This window comes from Dermacentor albipictus, chromosome 1 (genome assembly GCF_038994185.2).
Source record: "Dermacentor albipictus isolate Rhodes 1998 colony chromosome 1, USDA_Dalb.pri_finalv2, whole genome shotgun sequence".
Lineage (NCBI taxonomy): Eukaryota > Metazoa > Arthropoda > Arachnida > Ixodida > Ixodidae > Dermacentor > Dermacentor albipictus.
The window spans coordinates 391,712,579-391,730,670 of NC_091821.1; the positions used below are offsets into that span (position 1 = coordinate 391,712,579).

Genomic DNA, 18,092 nt, shown 5'->3' on the forward strand with positions numbered 1-18,092 from the left:
CGCAAACAAGCTCTCGTGTGTATACCATCATAGCTACAGAGAGCGCGCGCGAAGCGGGTTATAAAAAGCAACCCGAGGCCCACAGACCGCCGTCTGGGAAATGCAAGGCTCTGCCGCAAGGATGGACAGCGCCGTGTAATAAGCCATCTTTATGACGAGCAAAAGGAGGATATTGCGGGAAGCGCAGCATGTTTCCCCCGCGACGTCGACGTCGCGACGCCCGCCCCAACTGTATACCTTGGCTGAGAGCGTTTTCATGAGGCAAGCATGCACGCGCATATATATATACACACACTACGAGGGATGTGACCTTTTTAGAGAAGCACAATCAAACAGCAACTGAACTCAATATATTCTCTATGCTACAATAAGCGCGGATGAGAGCCCATTTCAAGGCAGACCATCCACACCGCGCTGCAATCATACGAAGCACGTTTTCATAAAGTCCCTGCAAGTGCCGATTATTCGGGCAGCAGTGTGCAGAACGTAAAAGCACACTGTGCACGCGGAGTACGCACTGCATGCCGCCATCGACCGCCTTTTATACGATCCGCGGCGCACAGGTCGCTCGGAGAGCCACAGAGGCATGTCGCGCCTGCAGGATGTCTGGCGCCTGCCTTGAATAAGAAATAAGCCTGCAGCTGCAGCACTCTCAATCGGATCTGAGCCCGCGCAATAACGAGGAAAAAGCGCGCACGGCGAACCGTTTCATTCGGTTCTTCAGAGATATAAGAGGCCTCGAGATAATGCTCGCTATTCGTGTGTTTCCACAGGTCGTTAACGTATACCGAGCTTTCAAGCCGTGCGTATACGGTATCTTCCGTCGTACAAATTCCATTCTCGCACTGACTTTTCTTTCTTTTTTTTTCTTTTTTGTGATAGACAGAAGCGCACTTTCCATTTAGCTCATCGAGCATATTATGCGAAATGGCCAAAAGAGAACACTTTAAAAAAAAAAAGTAAAGAGCGACGTTTACAATCCTGAAGCACCGCTGAAAAAACCCGAATCTGCCTTAAAGTAGAAGGCTTTAAAACACACCGGCAATTTGTTACAGCGAGTTCTCTCTCTAGAAATAATGAAACAATTTTCATTCAAACCGTCTCGCCCCTTGCCTGATAATAAAATTGCTGCATTTCCCGTACAACTGAAAAGGAGTATACTCCTTTTCCGGACATTGGCCACAGCTGCAAGCTTCCTCTCAGCAGTTCTCTAAAAGTTCGCATCATCCAGCCAGGCTTTCTTCCTTTGCTACAAGGACGCTTTCGACGTGACGGAGGAAAGCTCGACTGCCACATGCGCCCACACCAGTGGTGCATTTGGTGCAGGGCCTAAATGGATTCTACGCTGACTCCTGAATTCAATCACGGTTACAAAAAAAAAAACAAGAAAGGAAGAGCAGAAAAGCTTTCCGTTTGAATTGCACCACAGCAATATTGAAAGTGGGCGCTTAGCGAGCAAATGGAATATAGAAAAATGGCTGAATCGTGGTAGTACGGAAGCACTAAGCAAGGGAAGACAGCAGAACGCACAAAAGACAAGACATGTTCTTTTTTTTTATGCGAATCTTTCTTTGGCTTTTCCGACCATGCTTTGCGTGGACGGCTAGCTGGCCGAGTAAACTGGGCAGATCCAGGAGACAGTGTAATCAAAGGTGATGACTTGGTGGGTGGATCTTGATACCGTAGCACTGTGTCCTCGCTAGCGATTTTAACACGGGTCGATCTTGGGGGCAGTGCAACGCACGTCACAGAACTCACACGTTTCATAGCCTAGTCACACGTTTCACACAGTCACACATAGAACTCACACGTTTCACACCAGAGCTAGTCAATCAGATCATACCGTTCTTAACGACGCATTCTCACGCTTCTGCTCACGGTGTAACACCTGGCAGATGAGTATAAAAAACCGTCTCAACGACATTCACTAGGCGTTTAACTCATTCCGTTTTCTCGTACGCTTTCAATAACTTCTTTCTATTAGAATTACCCGAATGTAAGTACATCGGACTCTTATTCTCTCACAACTTATCATGGAGCAAGCATATGGAAGTATATGTACTAAATCACTTAAAAAAACTCGGCTGTCTCCATCACCCTTCGCGTGGCTGCTCAAGAAGCTAAACTGCTAAGATAGAAAACACTAATCTGCCCAATCCTTGAATATGCATCTATAGTTTGGAACTCTTTTCATAAAAAAACAAAAACGATATTAACAAGATTGAGTCCGCACGAAAGAAAGCTGTTCGTTTTATCTACCACCGCTACGACAGGGATTTTTCACCTACTTCTAACCTCTCTAATCTCAACTTAAGCACTCTGGAAACACGTCGCCACAACGAAAGCATAAAGTTCCTGCACACCTTGATTAACTCTCCACGCTGTACCCGCATAGATAAATACATTAGATTGGCTGAACCTCCCGCACCCGTAGCTCTCGCAACCTAAATCATTTACAACAGCAATACAGAATTGACATGTATAAGCATAGTTTTTCCCTCTCAACAATTGAACGCTGCAATGCATTACCCGGAAATATTCGTTCATTGCCTCTGACCAACTTTTTGTCTGAAAGTGACATACGATGTTATCACTAGCCCAAGATGGGTCGCAGCATGTAAAAATAAATAAATAAATAAGTGCGTAGCGGCGCGACTACCGTCTCCAGAGCCGGAGAAGAAGACGACGACCGAACACGCGAGAGCGCTCGACCTGAGCGGTCGCAGTAGCTGCCGCTCCCGAGATCCGGCGGCACCATGGCTGGCCGGCCTAAATAAACCGTGGCCGCGGCGGCTACCTTCTTCACGCCGGCTCCCACAAGTGTTCCCAACAGCGTACCTCAGCAGGTCTACCGGAAGGCTATCGCTTTCACTTTGACAATCGTCCACCGATGGCTTCTGCCCAAAGTTTCTTTCCCTTTGTCTTCGTTTATGCAGTGATGTTGCACCACCATAAAATAATAGTATATATAAAAAACCCCGCGACGTTGAGCAGTTCTTACTCGCACTCGCAGTGTTTCCCACTTAGGTTGTCCATATTTCTCGCCGTCTCAAACGTGCGCTGCAGAGCCAGCGCCTCAGGGGGACCCGCCGTCAGGCCAATTGGCGAAACACTACCGCGGAAGAAGCGAAGAAAGCGGAAAGCAAACAGGCGCTCGTGCTCGTCGTCCTTCGCGTGCGCCTCTCCCTCTCTTTTCTCGCACTCGGGTCCCATCCCCCCTCGCAAGGTGAGCAAAAGCCCACGGCGGCCACCCATTAAGCGCAGGGCGGGCCGGCCCTCCATCAGGCAGCTGCAGGAATGCATCAGCCACCGGCCGCTGGTCTCCTCTTCTTCCAGTCGGCAAAACAATGCGCCAGGCTCGCCGAAGGCGCCAACAAAAACGGCGAGCGGCGATGCAACTTTCAGTAGGCCCGGCGTCATGCCGGCGGTGCCCCGCAGCAGAAGCAGCAGCACCAGCGGCAGCCCATCTCCTAAGCAGCGCCGCCCGTCCGCAGCAGGTGTGGCGGTGCACTGGCGCAGCGCTATTACGGTGATGCGGCGGCGGCGGCGGCGGAGGACGACGGTGTGGAAAGGAGGCAACAGGAGAGCGCCGCGCGAGAGCAGGCGCTCACAGCGAGGTGCGATCGGCGCGGAGGGCGCGCCGTCCGCGAGACGGAAGAGCCAGAGAGGAGATAACGAGGCGGGACTAAACTAAAAGGTGTTGCGTCCGTCAGCGGCCGCAGACCCGTCGTCGAGGCACATCAATAGGTAAGAAAGCCGGCGAAAAAACCGCCCCGCTCGGGAGAGCGCCAAGAAAAAAAGGCTTTCCCACAATGCTTCCCTGTACTGCGGCGAACCTACTTTCGCAGGAGACGCGCACATAAAATAGCTCTCGACTTTCCCAGAAGACGCCGGCCACGCCAACGGCGACGTTAAAGCGCATAAGCATACGGAAAACGGTAAAAGCTAGAGGAAAGTAAAAAAAACGATAAACGAAGTGCAAAAGGAAAAAATCGCAGAAGAAAAGGATGAATACTAAGGGTGTACAGCGGGTGCATACGGGCGGCGACAGTAAACATATACGGGGGGGGGGGGGTTGTCCGGCGATCGTTGCATTGATGCCGGGGCTGTCAGATGCAGATAACGGGGCTGCCGCTTTTCCGTGGCCACCCCTCGTCGGCCACTGTCGTCACAGCGACAGCGGTCGCGAGCAATGGGCGATCGGCCCTTCTCCGCGCAGAAAATTGCGATGCAGCGGAGCGAGGAAAATGGGCTAGTTATGCAACAAAGCTTCCGATTTGCTCTCGCTTCGGTCTTCCGGCTCCGTGCGTATATATATATATATATATATATATATATATATATATATATATATATATATATATATATATATATATATATATATATATATATATATATATATATATATATATATATATAATCTTAGCGTATATATATATATACACTAAGATTACTGTTTGAACGCTGCATCTGCTGGCGCCATCCATGCATTTCTGCTCGAAAAAAAGAGGCACGCAAGGCGTTGCAATTACAAAAGGGAATAACGATGTACAGTAGCCGACGCAAAAGGAATGGTCGTCATCAATTTGTTCACGGAGAGACGGAACATGGTTATCAAAACAGTGAATCGATTCAGGATTTCACTCCCCGTCCAGCCCAACCAGTACACTTACATCGCGTGCAAATGCGGCTACCACACGACGCAGACCGACTCTGATGCAAGTGCTATGTGACGGCTGAGGAGAGCGGCATAACATTTGGACATTCAAAGGTGCGTGTAGTCGAGCGTATAGTCGAGCTTATTTCGCACTGCTTCCCTACTGATGAACACGAACCGCACGAAGAGGCAACATGGAAAATCACATGAAAGTTTGAGTAAGTACAAGTGAAATGTAAATGAAGAAACTACGTTGTTATACTCTAATCGATTTACGGCCACACTCTAATGCAGCAGAGTCTAAAACAGAACAACGCACAGGGAAGGCTAGGTAGAATTGCCTGAATAATGTAAAGGTAACCCGGCGCAGCGTCCAATTTACTCATAACGACCACAACTACCTGTATATCTAGGTCGACTAACCTCCATGGCTGATTGGGCCCTCTCTGTAAAGCAAGAACGTCTTCGTGCTACAAGAAACGATGTCTCCATCGATTTGCAAATGAATCGTCAATCAATCGAAGACGGCGGAAATGAAAAGCGAAATGAAAGAAACAACAGGGGCAGGACAAGACATGCAGGCGCATAAGTTAACGGCGATATCATAGTGTCGGCAAGAACCGCGGAGGGTGGGGCCACTCGGCCCACTCAAACACCGAGGGTTTACGTAATGGCCCACGCTATTGAATAAACCCACGGCGCGTGGAATGCTTCGCAGTCACGATCGTCCAAAAGGCAGAGCAGGCCGATATATATATATATATATATATATATATATATATATATATATATATATATATATATATATATATACACACACACACACACGGCGGGAATGACCAGGACGGAGGGGGGGGGGAGGAGTTCGCATTGCCTAATCGAGTCCCAAATGATAAAGAGTGAAAGGGTGCGTGCGTACTCACCATCGGGCCTGTACTGAACCACCATGGTGACCGTGTGACCGGCCCCCTTGAGGGCAGCCGCCGCCTGCTCGTGCGTCGCGTGCCGTAGGTCTACGCCGTTCACCTGCGGAGACGAGGATGAGAGTGAGAGAGAGAAAGAGGAGTTGAAGCGTCGACTGTATTCCACCCGGGTTCGACCCGACCCGGAGCAGATTCTGCGTGGACAGCACGTTTGTGAGCTTAAATGTCTGGTTCCGCGTCAACACACGAAAGTTCACGCCAGGTCAAACGCCGGGAAATGGAGATGAAGTTAGACGTCTGCACGGGTACACGCGTTCGCGTGGCAGCGCGAAAAGCAGAGGCTCGCCAACCTCGCAGAACAAAGCCAACGTGGCCGAAAGGTCATGAGCTCTCCGGTCTCGTCGCGTCGAAGTGACTCGTGTAGCCCGTGCATGGCATATCTATAGTGCTCCGTTCGAGCAGTAGAGTCCAGCCGCCGCGGAGCGGGATGAAAACTGCGAAGGCAAATGCGCCCCCGCTCTCGGTTCACCGCTCCCTCTGCAGGGCGCGCACGCGCTTCGTGGGATTATAAACGCTCCGTATGCCCGAACCGTCGCGCACGTGAATGTAGCACGCATGCCGGGAACGCGGAGTCCCACTGATTTATGGCGGTGAAAAACCCGGTGCCTCGGGGTCTGTAGCCTCTCCGCATATCTGAGAAAAAAAGGAACGTACGCTCTCCCTGGGTGCTATACTGCTGCGAATCTATAGTGCGCGCGTTTTTACGCCCGACGCAGCAGCGGATGCGGACGTCTCCCATTCTCTCGGTACGGATAAATTAGCACCGGCAGCGTCGCTGCGCAGTCCTCGAGCGGTGCTACATTTCAGACTTCGGTTCAACGCGGCAGCAGACGTGAGTGGAAGAAGAAGAAGAAGAAGAAGAAGAAGAAGAAGAAGAAGAAGAAGAAGAAGAAGAAGAAGAAGAGAGTTGATCGAGAGACTCACGGAGAGTATCTGGTCTCCGCGCCGCAGCTCCCCGCTGGCGTCGGCGGGTGCTCCAGCCAGTATGAAGGAGATGAAGATGCCCTCGCCATCCTCGCCGCCGACGATGTTGAAGCCCAACCCCGTGGGGCCCTTGGCCAGAACTACCTTGCGGGGTTCCCTGTTGGGGAGAGAGGGAGAGACGCTTGAGTCGACGGACATCCGCAGGGTGCCCAACATGCGAAACGCAGGGCACCGATGGAACAATAAAAGTTACAGCGGGCCGTCACGCAGAGAACACATACAGCTCGAAAGGAACGTGTAAGAAAGCATAAGAATGCACACTGAGCATACGCGAGCGCTTCCCATTAACGAAATATGGTAAGACTGGGCATCTAAAAAAATACGAGAGTTTAAAAAAGCGCAAGAGCAGTAGGCGCAGCAGCAGCAGCAGAAGCGGCGGCTCAACGATAGACCTAATCACTTAAATCCATCAGAGGGAATGATGTCGCTTCAGTAACGACACAGAACCCGACGGGAAAGCCCATTAGCGACCGAAAGTGTTGAGTAACCGCATTTAGAGCACGCGATGCGTTATGCGCCTTTATTTTGCTTATTTTTGGCATTATTTTTTTATTTAGCGTAGGAATCAGAGTGGATGGTGGCGGTGACACACGGTTTAATGCACTGCAATGACAGCCCTGGGATAGCGGTAAACAAAAACAGCACTGATAAAAAACGAAGAAAGACTCTAAAATACGTGCGGAGAAAATCTATAAATGTACTAAGTCCTTTTACGTGCACACATTAGTATCCTGTCACACGTGAGTGTATGTTTGTGATTCTGTAAGTGCGTGTCGATTACACTAAATAGGAGCGTACGTGTTCAGAGCAAAGCAAGAATCTGAGTGGCCACCCGAGATCGTTTAAGCAATGAGCAACCAAACAGTGAGCTACTTAGAGTCAGCTGAAAAAAAAAGAAAGAAAAAAAAGAAAAGAAAACCCCGCCAGTATAATTTTCGGTCGCCTTGTTTAATTTTCATGTACAGATAGGGAGCAACTGAAAAGCATTTTCTTTTTCTTCTGTGTTTTCACGTGGCAAAACGGACGGACGAAAAAAAAAGTTTTATTGAGAAAAGCACCTGCGAGGTTGCCAGCCCGGGCTCACGCTACCTGGGCATTATGTGCGGTGACAAAAGCCCGACATCATTATCAGGCACGCCGTAGTGCCTCATAATGACACTCCGGGGTAATCTTGACCACCTTAGATTCTTTAACGTGCACCGAATGCAGGGCGCACGGTTGTTTTTTGTATTTCTCCCCCATAGAAATGCGGCCGCCGCGGCCGGGATTCGATCCCGCAACCTCCGACTTGGCAGCAGAACGAGCAACTGAAAAAAAAAAATCAACACACACACAACGTATGTTTGATGTCGCAATGTCGTACGCTCGAGCATAGCGGTTCCATCAGTGATTTCGCAAACAAGCGTCAAATGGAGCTTAGCCGAAGAGAACGAGCGGCACCTTCATTGGATGCAATAAAAAAAAAAAAGAGAGAGAAGGTTTTATAAAGCTCATTTATCATTCCTCTTTCGCAGAGTTCACGATTCCCAAAAGACCTGCTGCTTCCATCTCTTTCCGTGCGTCCCATTAACTTCGCGCACACGTGGAAGGCTAAATCGTGACAAAAGCTAGAGCGCCGAACCGAACCTGCGATCACGTGGGCACGCGCGCGCTTCTCCATCCAATTCCCAAGCGGGGATATGCGCTTCTCGTCGAACGCCAGAGCAAAATTAAGGGGAAAAAAAACAGAAATAAACAAACAAGCAAAGCGAGTTGCGCGCGTCTGCCGTCCGACGGTTACCGCGGGAGAGGCCCGGGGTGGCGCAAAATGAAAAATCCAGGAAGACGATAGGAGCGCCGGAGATGACTGCGGATTCGTGACCGACGCCGCGAGCGAGGCTGCATCGTCGTTTCACGGCGGCTTCGGCGCACGGCACGTGTGCGGAAGATGGAGCCGCGATGCGAGGGTAGTTCCGGAATATAGTTGCGCGCAGCACTTTTTTTTTTTTAACCGTTTTGAAATAATACGCGACTCGTAGCTCCGTTTGTGTGCGCCGTGCTGAGCATCGGGAGCACGTGCCGCGCAGTTTCCTTCACGAGGGAGAGAGAGATAGAGAGATAGAGAGATAGAGAGATAGAGAGAGAGAGAGAGAGAGAGAGAGAGAGAAAGTAAAACATCTTTATTAATAAGATTTGAATGGCGAGAGCAGTGTGGGAGGAACCCTCAGTCCAGGGTCCCTAAGAGGGAACTCGACAGAGAAGAATAAGCGCGGGTTGGGCACTTCCGGCCCTATATGAGTATACAAGCGTCACTGCGTGACGACAAAAATTCTAGGGTTCAATAGCTGAATATCTGCACGGTGAATCAAGAACGGGAATGTTAACACAAATGTTAAGAAACAAATTTCCGGAGTTATTAAACTTATGTAACAGTCAAAAGACCGTTCCGGGAGGGTCATCCAGAAGAGCATTGCGTGCTTTCTTTTTCAAATTTCTAAATGTTGTTTTGTTTCATTAGTTTTCTTTTAGTCTCCTATCATGCGCTTGCTTTCTTGAAATCCTATTTTAGTACTGCTCGAAAGCAGCACTTCTAACAGTTCTAGTGCTGCTACAAAGTATATTTTCATAAATGCGATACAGGTTACTCTGTTTTAACTGTAGATTAAGTCAAATACTGCACACTGTAGTTATATTTTTTTCCCCGTCAAATAAGGGAAGCCCGAGGTAGTCAAGCTGTTTCTCAGCTTTTTCTCCCAGCTTCCCTCAACTTCATCGCGAAAAATAAGGGAACTATCATTACTTCGTCAACACGCCTTAAAGATACTCACCGCGACCTCATTCGCCGGCAATCGCTTCGCCTACCGTTAAAAGAATTCGAAGGAGGCTGCGGCTGCACTGACATTTCCAAACGGTCGACCTTCTCATCGGGCGGCGCGCCGGGATTTATTTGTCGCGCGCTAAATGCCGCGGTGCACCGCACTTCGCACGCGACGGGAGGGGCCCAAGCCGGCGTGCCCGGGAGCAAAGCGCGCGCGATTCAACGGAGAAGCGGGAAACAGAAAATCGATCGCGAACTCCTGCGCTCACCGAGCCGCACGTAACTTCTCTCCGGCGGCGGCATCTTGGGCAGAAGGGCTAAACGCGCGGAAAGTAAAAGTGCTCACGAAAAAGCGAGCAGACGAGAAAGCAACACGTGACGCGTGCACGGCGGCAAGCACGCGCGCACTGCCGCCGGGGGGCGTCCCCGACAGAGCCTGAGGGGGGGGGGGGGCGAAACGATATCGGCTCCTTGCGGGAAAGCGAAACCTGCAGGGGGAGAGAGAGAAAGAGAGAGAGAGAGCCGTGCGCCGTGCCAACACAATATTTTCTTTCTAGGTGGCTTTGGCCGTGCGCGTAGGAGGTAGCGAGCATGCACGAACGAGGGCGGGCGAAGCGTGTTGCATGCGTTCCAAACCGGAGAAAGGGGCAGCGCAGATAGCGTTTCGCGAGGCTTATGAGCACGGGTTCCTCGTTAGCAGACAAAACGACACTACAAAGAAAGAGACGGAAAAAGAGGAGAAAAACACTAAACCGCTTTAGATGAGAAAAGTGTTTTCTTAAAATTGCATTCAGGTTAATTTTGTAGCAAGAAGTTGGCTACTAAAGAAGAACGTTAAGGCTACACTTTGATATTTAAATGCGGAGCATTTCTTGGCGAACATTTGACATCTTGACAGTACCTATATATCTAGCCGCCTACGTCTTGGTTCTCCCATGGTCGTTTCTTTAACTTGGTATGTACAAAAATTATGACACACAAATAGAACGACAAGAGTGTATGACGAACATGAACGATCGGTCACGACATGCGCGTCATGTAGGTCATGAAACAGCCGCCTACGTCTTGGTTTTCCCAAGGTCTTTTCGCTAACTCGGTATGTACCGAAATTATGACAAACAAATAGTCGTATGACAAGAGTGTATGACGAACATAAATGATAGGTCATGACATGCGTGTCAGGTAGGTCATGAAACAGACGCCTACGTCTTGCTGCTCTCATAGTCATTTCGTTGACTTGGTAAGGCTCCCCCCGCACACTGCTTCGCATAACATCAATTCCCACAGAGCACGGGAACTGCCGGCTTCTCTCTCTCTCTCTCTCTCTAGTGTGTCCCTTTAACTTAGCGAGTGAACTCAAGCGAGATCACTCACGGGAGGCCTGCACGGTATAACGCAGGATTTTAGCCAACACAGCAAAGTGCGATGCATGCGGTCGGCATTTTCGTATAGCAGCTGTGGCCGAGGAAGGCGACTACGCGGCCGCTTCTACGCACTAAATAATTGATAGGTGAGGTTTGACGTCCTAAAGCGACACACGGGGTTTGAGAAACGCCGTACGGCGACGGAGTCCGGATTAGCTTTGTTCACCCGGGGTCCCTTAACGCGCATTCAGAACGCACTACACGCGAGCGTCTTCGCACAGCGCCCCTAGAGTTACTGTATATGCTACCGCAGGTAGCAGAGTTGCGCGTCTGTTTTATCACGCCGCTAGCGCCCCTATTGGCAGAGCGTCATCACGTGGTATTCAAGCAACCGTGCATTGCGGAGAAACAGATGCCCGGGCCAATTTTTGTATTTCCCGACGCCGCCGCTGCAGCGAACTGGATTGACACAAGTTATCGCCAGTCAAATTCAAAGCGAATCCGGCCGATCTTGGCGTTCGCTGTTCGCGTGCGCGCTAGCTGCGGAGAAACAACACAACGTGCGCAGCGCATCTCACAGTTGGTTCATCACAGTGTCCGCGCGCAGTCCCATCGGGATGATATAATGACCGGGTGCTCTGCTCCCGTCTGCACGACTCGCTCTGAAAGCGGAAAAGCTTTTTATTCGATCCCATTCAAACCCATGCACCACACTGCTTTCACAGAACTGTCATAAAAAAGCCAGCTCACATTTTCAGAATAATGCACTGCTTTGGTTGCTGTTTCTGAACATAAAAGAGGTTACACAACTAAGTAAAGATATTTCATCTACTACTGCTTATGTGAAGCAGGATGCAAGAGGAATTAATGTCGTTATTTACCATACGGTAAGGGCCTTTACTGTGTTTTGCATTATTACCCATATTGTAGCTATGTCAATCCTGTGAGAGAAAAACTTTCACTACACTCCCACAGAAGGTTACTTTTCGAATCCCTGCAGTGAAAAGGCACATAATGAAGCGGCACTTGAAGGTGTGGCTGATATCCAGTGCCTGCTAGTAGGTGGGTACGTTTCTACAGCAAATTTAATGGGGTACCAGAGTCGAAATACTAATGGTTGGTCATTTATTCACCAGTAATATTTAAGACTGCCTACACGTTGAGAGCTTTGGCACATAAGCAGGTATGCCTATTGCAAAACCCAGTATCCAGTGTCCAGTGCAGCGCCGGATTATGGGCCCAGTGCCGCGCGCTGGATGCTGGGCAGGCGCGGCGTACTGGGAGGCACTCGGTACTGATGCGAAAAACGGCTCTAGCGTATTAAATACGCTGTGCCTGGACACCGTATATATATTTTTTGAGAACAGAAAAAAAAAACAGAGCATTATGGCGCAATTAAAAAAAAAAGAAGCTCCCACCAGGATTCGAACGTGGGACCTAAAAATCCCAAGCCCGGTACTTTACCACTACGCCAGGCCAGAACTTTTTTTTTCTTTATTACATGGAAAAGAAAACTGAAGGTGTATTACAAAGTGGACACAACTACACACTTAAAACTCAGGCAAACACACACATGCATCCAACAAGTGCATCCAGTCTGGCGGAGGTTCCTGCACAGCGTACACACTTCTTACATACGCAGAGAACCGAACATCGGCGCATGATTTTCTACGTCAAGGACGAAGAAGCAGTTTTAGTTTCACAGAGAGAAGTGTCGCTCAGTCATGGTAGATACGCTATCGCGCAGCAACTAACGCTCACACCTGTACCACAAAGAAAATTTTGCTGTCCATATTCAGTATCTTGCTCGGAAGTGCCACAACACCGATTTTCACTTGCGATTGGCATTTTAACTTCGAAAAAAGTCCTAAATGAACCACCGACGCGGGACGCTGTATGGGCTGTTACTACCGATTTGGATAGCCGTTTGCTGTTCTTCACGCTAAGGATATGCAACGTTTTCTTAGTTCAGTGATGCCTTTCATCTGTCTATTCATATATCTTCGTCAGAGAAGCGCAGGCTAGGACTGTGATCCTTCGGCGACAGCACATATATACCTGTGTTCATGACGCGTCACATCGGCGCTCATCGCTACTTGTGCTGTTTGTGCGCTCATGCTACTTGTGTTTATTTAAGGACACTGATGCGAAAGCTGAAATATGGTGATTTATCCTTGTTAGACTTCTTGATTCCTGAGCCTAAACGCGCCGAGAGCGTGCAGATGGACTCGGCGGATACGCTTGGCATAAGCTTCGGTGGGGACCGATCTCGGCGCCTTTTCTTGACGATCTTATTCAGTCAGCTGTTTCGATGCACTTTGTTTGCGATTAGGCGGAAAAGCAGTCCACAAGCGATGCAAAAGAGCCCACGGTCGATCGACGATACGGTAGGCATGTCGCCTGCAAAAACAGAGTGCGGCTTCGCCGCATAGATATGGTTGCTTGCCAGGCAAGATGGCGGACCTACGCGCAACTCTGCTACCTGCGGTAGCATATACAGTAACTCTAAGCGCCCCCGTTGGGAAGCGGCGCGCCGCGGCCACGAAACGAACCAGCGTCCTCGTTCTCAACAGCATGCACATCAACCGAGCAACCGCGGCTGCTGCGAATAATGATTTCCGCTGAGTAATAGTTAAAGCAGTTCCCCTATTTGGTACCGCTTTAGTTTACCAAAGTGACGGCAGTCGAAGCATGGCGGGCCGGCCCAACGTATACTGGAAGCAAGGCCAATATATTGCTTGGCCACGCCTCGCAAAATTAAAGCCACGTGTGCGAAAAAAAAAAAAAGAATGTCATAAGGTTTGCTTCTCGTAGCAGGACACATGCGAGGAATAGTGAAGAAACTGAGTGATTGAGAGAGAATGAAGGAGAGAGAAAGAGAGAGTTTGAATGAAACGGAGCGAGGAGAAGGAAACTCGTCAAGCTCTCTATAGGAACCGTATCGAGCTGTGAGGAGGGTGACAGAGAGGTATACAAATCCAGGCCGCAAGAGCGGCGGGGACGAGCGCCCATTCACAACTTTTTTTTTTTCCGCAAGCAGTGAATGGTCAGCGCGATATACCCCCGTTAAGGATACACGACGCTCGCTTGCGCGACGCGAGCGATGGCTCGTACAACGAGTCTTCACGTGACGTCACGCACGCCATGTCGTCGCTTCGCTTCCATAGCGCCGCTAGGGGCAAGTGAATCGACGTAACGCGCACCGTGTCGGCTGTGAGACACTATACGGCGGCCTCGATGACGTCAACGCATGCAAGCCCTAAAGTGTCAAAATACCGAGAGTCCCGACTGCACGCCATATATAGTACAGTATGCGGTGTGTTCGCGTAGTGAACCCGGCGGAGCATTCCGCTTTATGCTTGCACGCGGCTCAGAGAGACAAGAAACAAATCTAAGATGACGGCTGGCAGGCCGCGGTGCTCGTGGCCGCGGCGTCATCCACATAGGCGGGCACACATCGTCCGCCGCTAAGCGTGGCCGTCACGCGACGCTCCGTCGATGAACGGAAATCGCACGAGTCACGCCACGCGTGCACGTACGTGGGGGCATTACACGCACGGGAGAGGGGCGAGCTGACCGACCACTGCCCACTACACACGGTCTTGCACGCGCTCGCAGTGGATGCGCGAAACGTTGAGGACGCCACAAGTGAAAAGTGAACTCCGGAAGTATATACGTAAGAGAGGCTGCTGTAAATAATTATAATCACGTCAGCAGATACGTATAGGGTAGCTTACGGTCAGGCTCTCAGAGACGCCAAAGCGGCACCACGAAGGGCCGCGGATTAATTTTAAAGAAATGCGGTATTACTATTATTTTGTTTGTTTGTATAAAACAACATACACGCACGCACGCGCACACACACACACACATGCGCGCGCGCGCGCGTGTGTGTGTGTGTGTGTGTGTGTGTCAATATATGAATGAACAGCGGCTTTTGCATTCAGTTCCGATGAAAATGTAGCCGTGGCTGGGAATAAGATACCCAAACTCGTGTGCGGCATGCAGCAAAACGCCACGGCCACCCCGAGTCTCCAGTGCGTGCGGCGGGTCTACAGTAAAACACGCTGCCTCCTTCCTGACCACACAATATTCGGTGGATGCCCGGTTCACGAACGTCGAAAAGATGCCCGAGTCGCTCCGTTTGCTCATGACTTGAGTTGGAATTAAAACGAATTAACTGGATGCTTTGCTCCCGCAAATAAACAAAAATTACAATGCTAGAAATGAGAAAAAAACATAATAAGAAAGTAACAACACGTTTAGACAAGGCGCACCACCAAGCAACAACAACGACAAAATATATATTCTCCAGTTGGCTCCGCGCTCAACTCTGTTCTACGTTTCACTTTAATATTTTGGCTGTTCCAAATAGATTCAATATAGGGTCCCACACAAACGTATTCCAAGTTCCCGCACGCACGCAATCCCAACAATGCATCACTCGCTTCGCCAAAAGGAGTAGCAAAATTACTCGTAAGCGTGAAAAAGAGTCTTTCGCGGAATGTCGCACATTCAAACCGAGAACACAAATTTATCTTTGAACTCTGTAACATATACGTGTTCTTGACAGCGCTAACGCAATGTGCGCAAATCCGTCCGCAGCTAAACATGTCTGGCATTCGAGAACGATGCCGAGAATTCGCAAACCTCACGAAAGCAGGCCCAGGGTATACCACGATAATGGTACTCCCAGGATCAAGACAAACGTATCGGTCCACTCTCGAATGAAGAAAACAACGATTATATATATATATTACACCCACATGACCGGGGCGGGGGAACGTGAAATTCACGGGGAAGCAGAAAAGCCACTCCAACGAGAAGATAAAGAATGCGCGAAAGGGGAGACAAAAAGCACGGGCGCCGACTATGTCGTAACATATAGCGACAGAGAAATATGGAGCAAGACGATCTCATTCCCACGAACTCTCGTATATCACCCCTATTACTCCCCTCCCTCCTCCACACGCGCCCTTTATTTATACGATGTTTCCCAAAAATAATCTTCCTCGGCAGTTAGGGCGCCGGGAGCAGAAAGAAGAAACGGCGACAACGCAAAGAGTTAGAAAGAAAAGGCAGGGGGGATATAACGGAGGCGCCCGGAACCGACTAGCGGTCGTATTTTTAAAGGGCGAGAAAACCGTGGGGCGACACCATATGGTCTTCGCGCATCTCCCTCGTGTATTTTTCAGGCCTCCGCGACACCGCAGCATGTGGCACGGCAATATACACACTGAAAGGCATGCCACCCCCCCCCCCTTTTTTTTCGTTTTTTTTTTATCGGGACAGCAGTTTTGTTTGTGTCGAGTGAGAAGTTACGAGAAAAAAACCAAAAACCTTCCTCACACGCCCCCCCCCCCCCCCCCCTTCCCCCGCAAAGCGCGTTCCGTTCCGTATGCACGTACTCATCGCACATGCATTCGTTGTCCAGGAATACTTAAAAAAAAAAAGCGGGATTGTAAGGGAGCACTCCGCTACTTACTGAGTTTCTTTCCTTCCGATTCGCAATTTAATTTCTTCGTTACGCACGCGGAAAGCCGCTGCGTTTCTAGCGACGCGTTTCACGCTGTGGAGCCTCCTCCGGGAAATTGCTCCGCGGGGTCGTTACGATGCGACCAAAACGGCGCGTCGCGTCCACTTTCACCTCCTCCGCCTCCTTCCTACTCGCGTGTCTTGCACGGACCGTGACGAAGCATGCCATTTACAGCGCTGCTCGCGGAAAAAAAAAGAAAGAAAGAAAGAAAGTACCGTCTTGACAAGCACCAACGTCGCGGCACGAGAAAATGGACGGGGCGATAACTGCAGCGCGCCTTTCGATTAAGCGACGAAACGCGATCATTTTCGACGTGTATTTACGCGCGAAATACCCCCTCGACTCTTAGTTATAGCTTCGGTATATAAAGCATAGCAGCTCCAAGGCGATAACAGCGTCCCGAGACGCCTTTTCACATAAGGCCGAGATCATTTCCCAACGTTCCGCGTCCAACCCCACGCCGGTTATAAAAGTCTTGAGGAACTTGGAGAGACGTTCGCCGCACGGAGACAGAGAGAAAAAAAAAAGAACGTTCACCCTTTCCGCCTCAGATTGTTCACGCTATCACGCGGTCGTTCATTCAACATCGTTATTCTGCGGACACCTTCAGCGCATAAACACCGCCCCAATGAAGATTTATCTCCACCAATAAAACATGAGCCTCCCAGCAGAAAGAAAAGCGGGATAGAGATCAGCCAGTGAGGCAAGGCTTTCGTGGGGAAGCCAAAACTAGTTTAAACCTCCTTTTTTAACCACACCACTTTAGTTTGTGCTCCGGCTTGCAATCCTTAGTCCTGTAAGGCTCATATACAGGGTGTTTCAGCGAACACTTTCAAAATTTGTTAAAAGTTGCCTGTGGCAGATAGCACGTTTCTAGTCCATGAGCTGGCTGGTTTTCTCGAAGAGGCAGACGTTACTCGCACAAAAAAAAGAAGAAAACAAGAATAAACTGAAATGCATAATCGACGAATTAACAAAACATCCACAAATTAAGCTTTTAAACTGATCACCTTTCGCACATAATGCAATTTACAAATTCTAGCTGGTGAGACTGCAAGGCATATACACTCGAAAAGAATTGTGTGGATGATGCCATTTACAAGATATGCACCGTCAAACTTGCGTTGTTCCACTCACATTTTTTTTGCAAAACATCGCTTTATGCATCGAAGCACAAAAGTACCTGGAACGCCTATGCAATTCTCCGCAAAGTTCGGAAATTCATATTTCGAAACTGGTGCCATCCTGAGAATTCGTTCTAAGTGGATCAGCCTTGCGTACTCCAGAGCAATAATTTGTAAACTGCAATATGTGCTAAAGGCAATGAGTTAAAAAACTTAATTAGTGATTTTTTGTTAATTAGTCGATTTCGCAATTCAATTCTTTGTGCAAGTAATGTCCACCTCTTCGAGCAGCCCAGCTCATTGACTGGAATTGTGCTACCCGCCACAGGCACTTTTTAAAAAAATCTGAAAGCTTTTCGTGCAACACCCGGTATGTATCGCATATGCTATATGAATAGTTTGATACCTCAAAATGATTACTGCGCGAGAAAGTGAGCACGAAGCTCACAGTAGCGTTCTTGGAATGCTGTACAGAAACTTTAGCTGACACTACTTCAACAAAGCAATTAGTAATTAATTACAACTATACTTATGGTCTAACTAAAAAAAACATTTCATGGCTGTTTTTTCTTCTCTCTCTTTTTTTAATATAGGCGTGCTCTCCAATCAGGCGTGCTGTCAGGATTGAGCCCCCAATCCTGACAGTG

General features: G+C 49.3%; 1 protein-coding gene across 16 annotated transcripts in view; it reads right to left on the reverse strand.

Annotated features, from left to right (window-relative positions):
- Positions 1-18,092, reverse strand: part of dlg1 (discs large 1) — a 764,145-nt gene that overhangs the window by 36,599 nt on the left and 709,454 nt on the right. For all 16 annotated transcript variants that reach the window (XM_065447249.1, XM_065447255.1, XM_065447241.1 and 13 more), the window contains 2 exons: positions 6,565-6,721; positions 5,581-5,683 (listed from right to left, as the gene is read on the reverse strand). In XM_065447249.1, the coding sequence (XP_065303321.1) occupies positions 5,581-5,683; positions 6,565-6,721 (260 nt within the window). The remainder of the gene's footprint in view (positions 1-5,580; positions 5,684-6,564; positions 6,722-18,092) is intronic.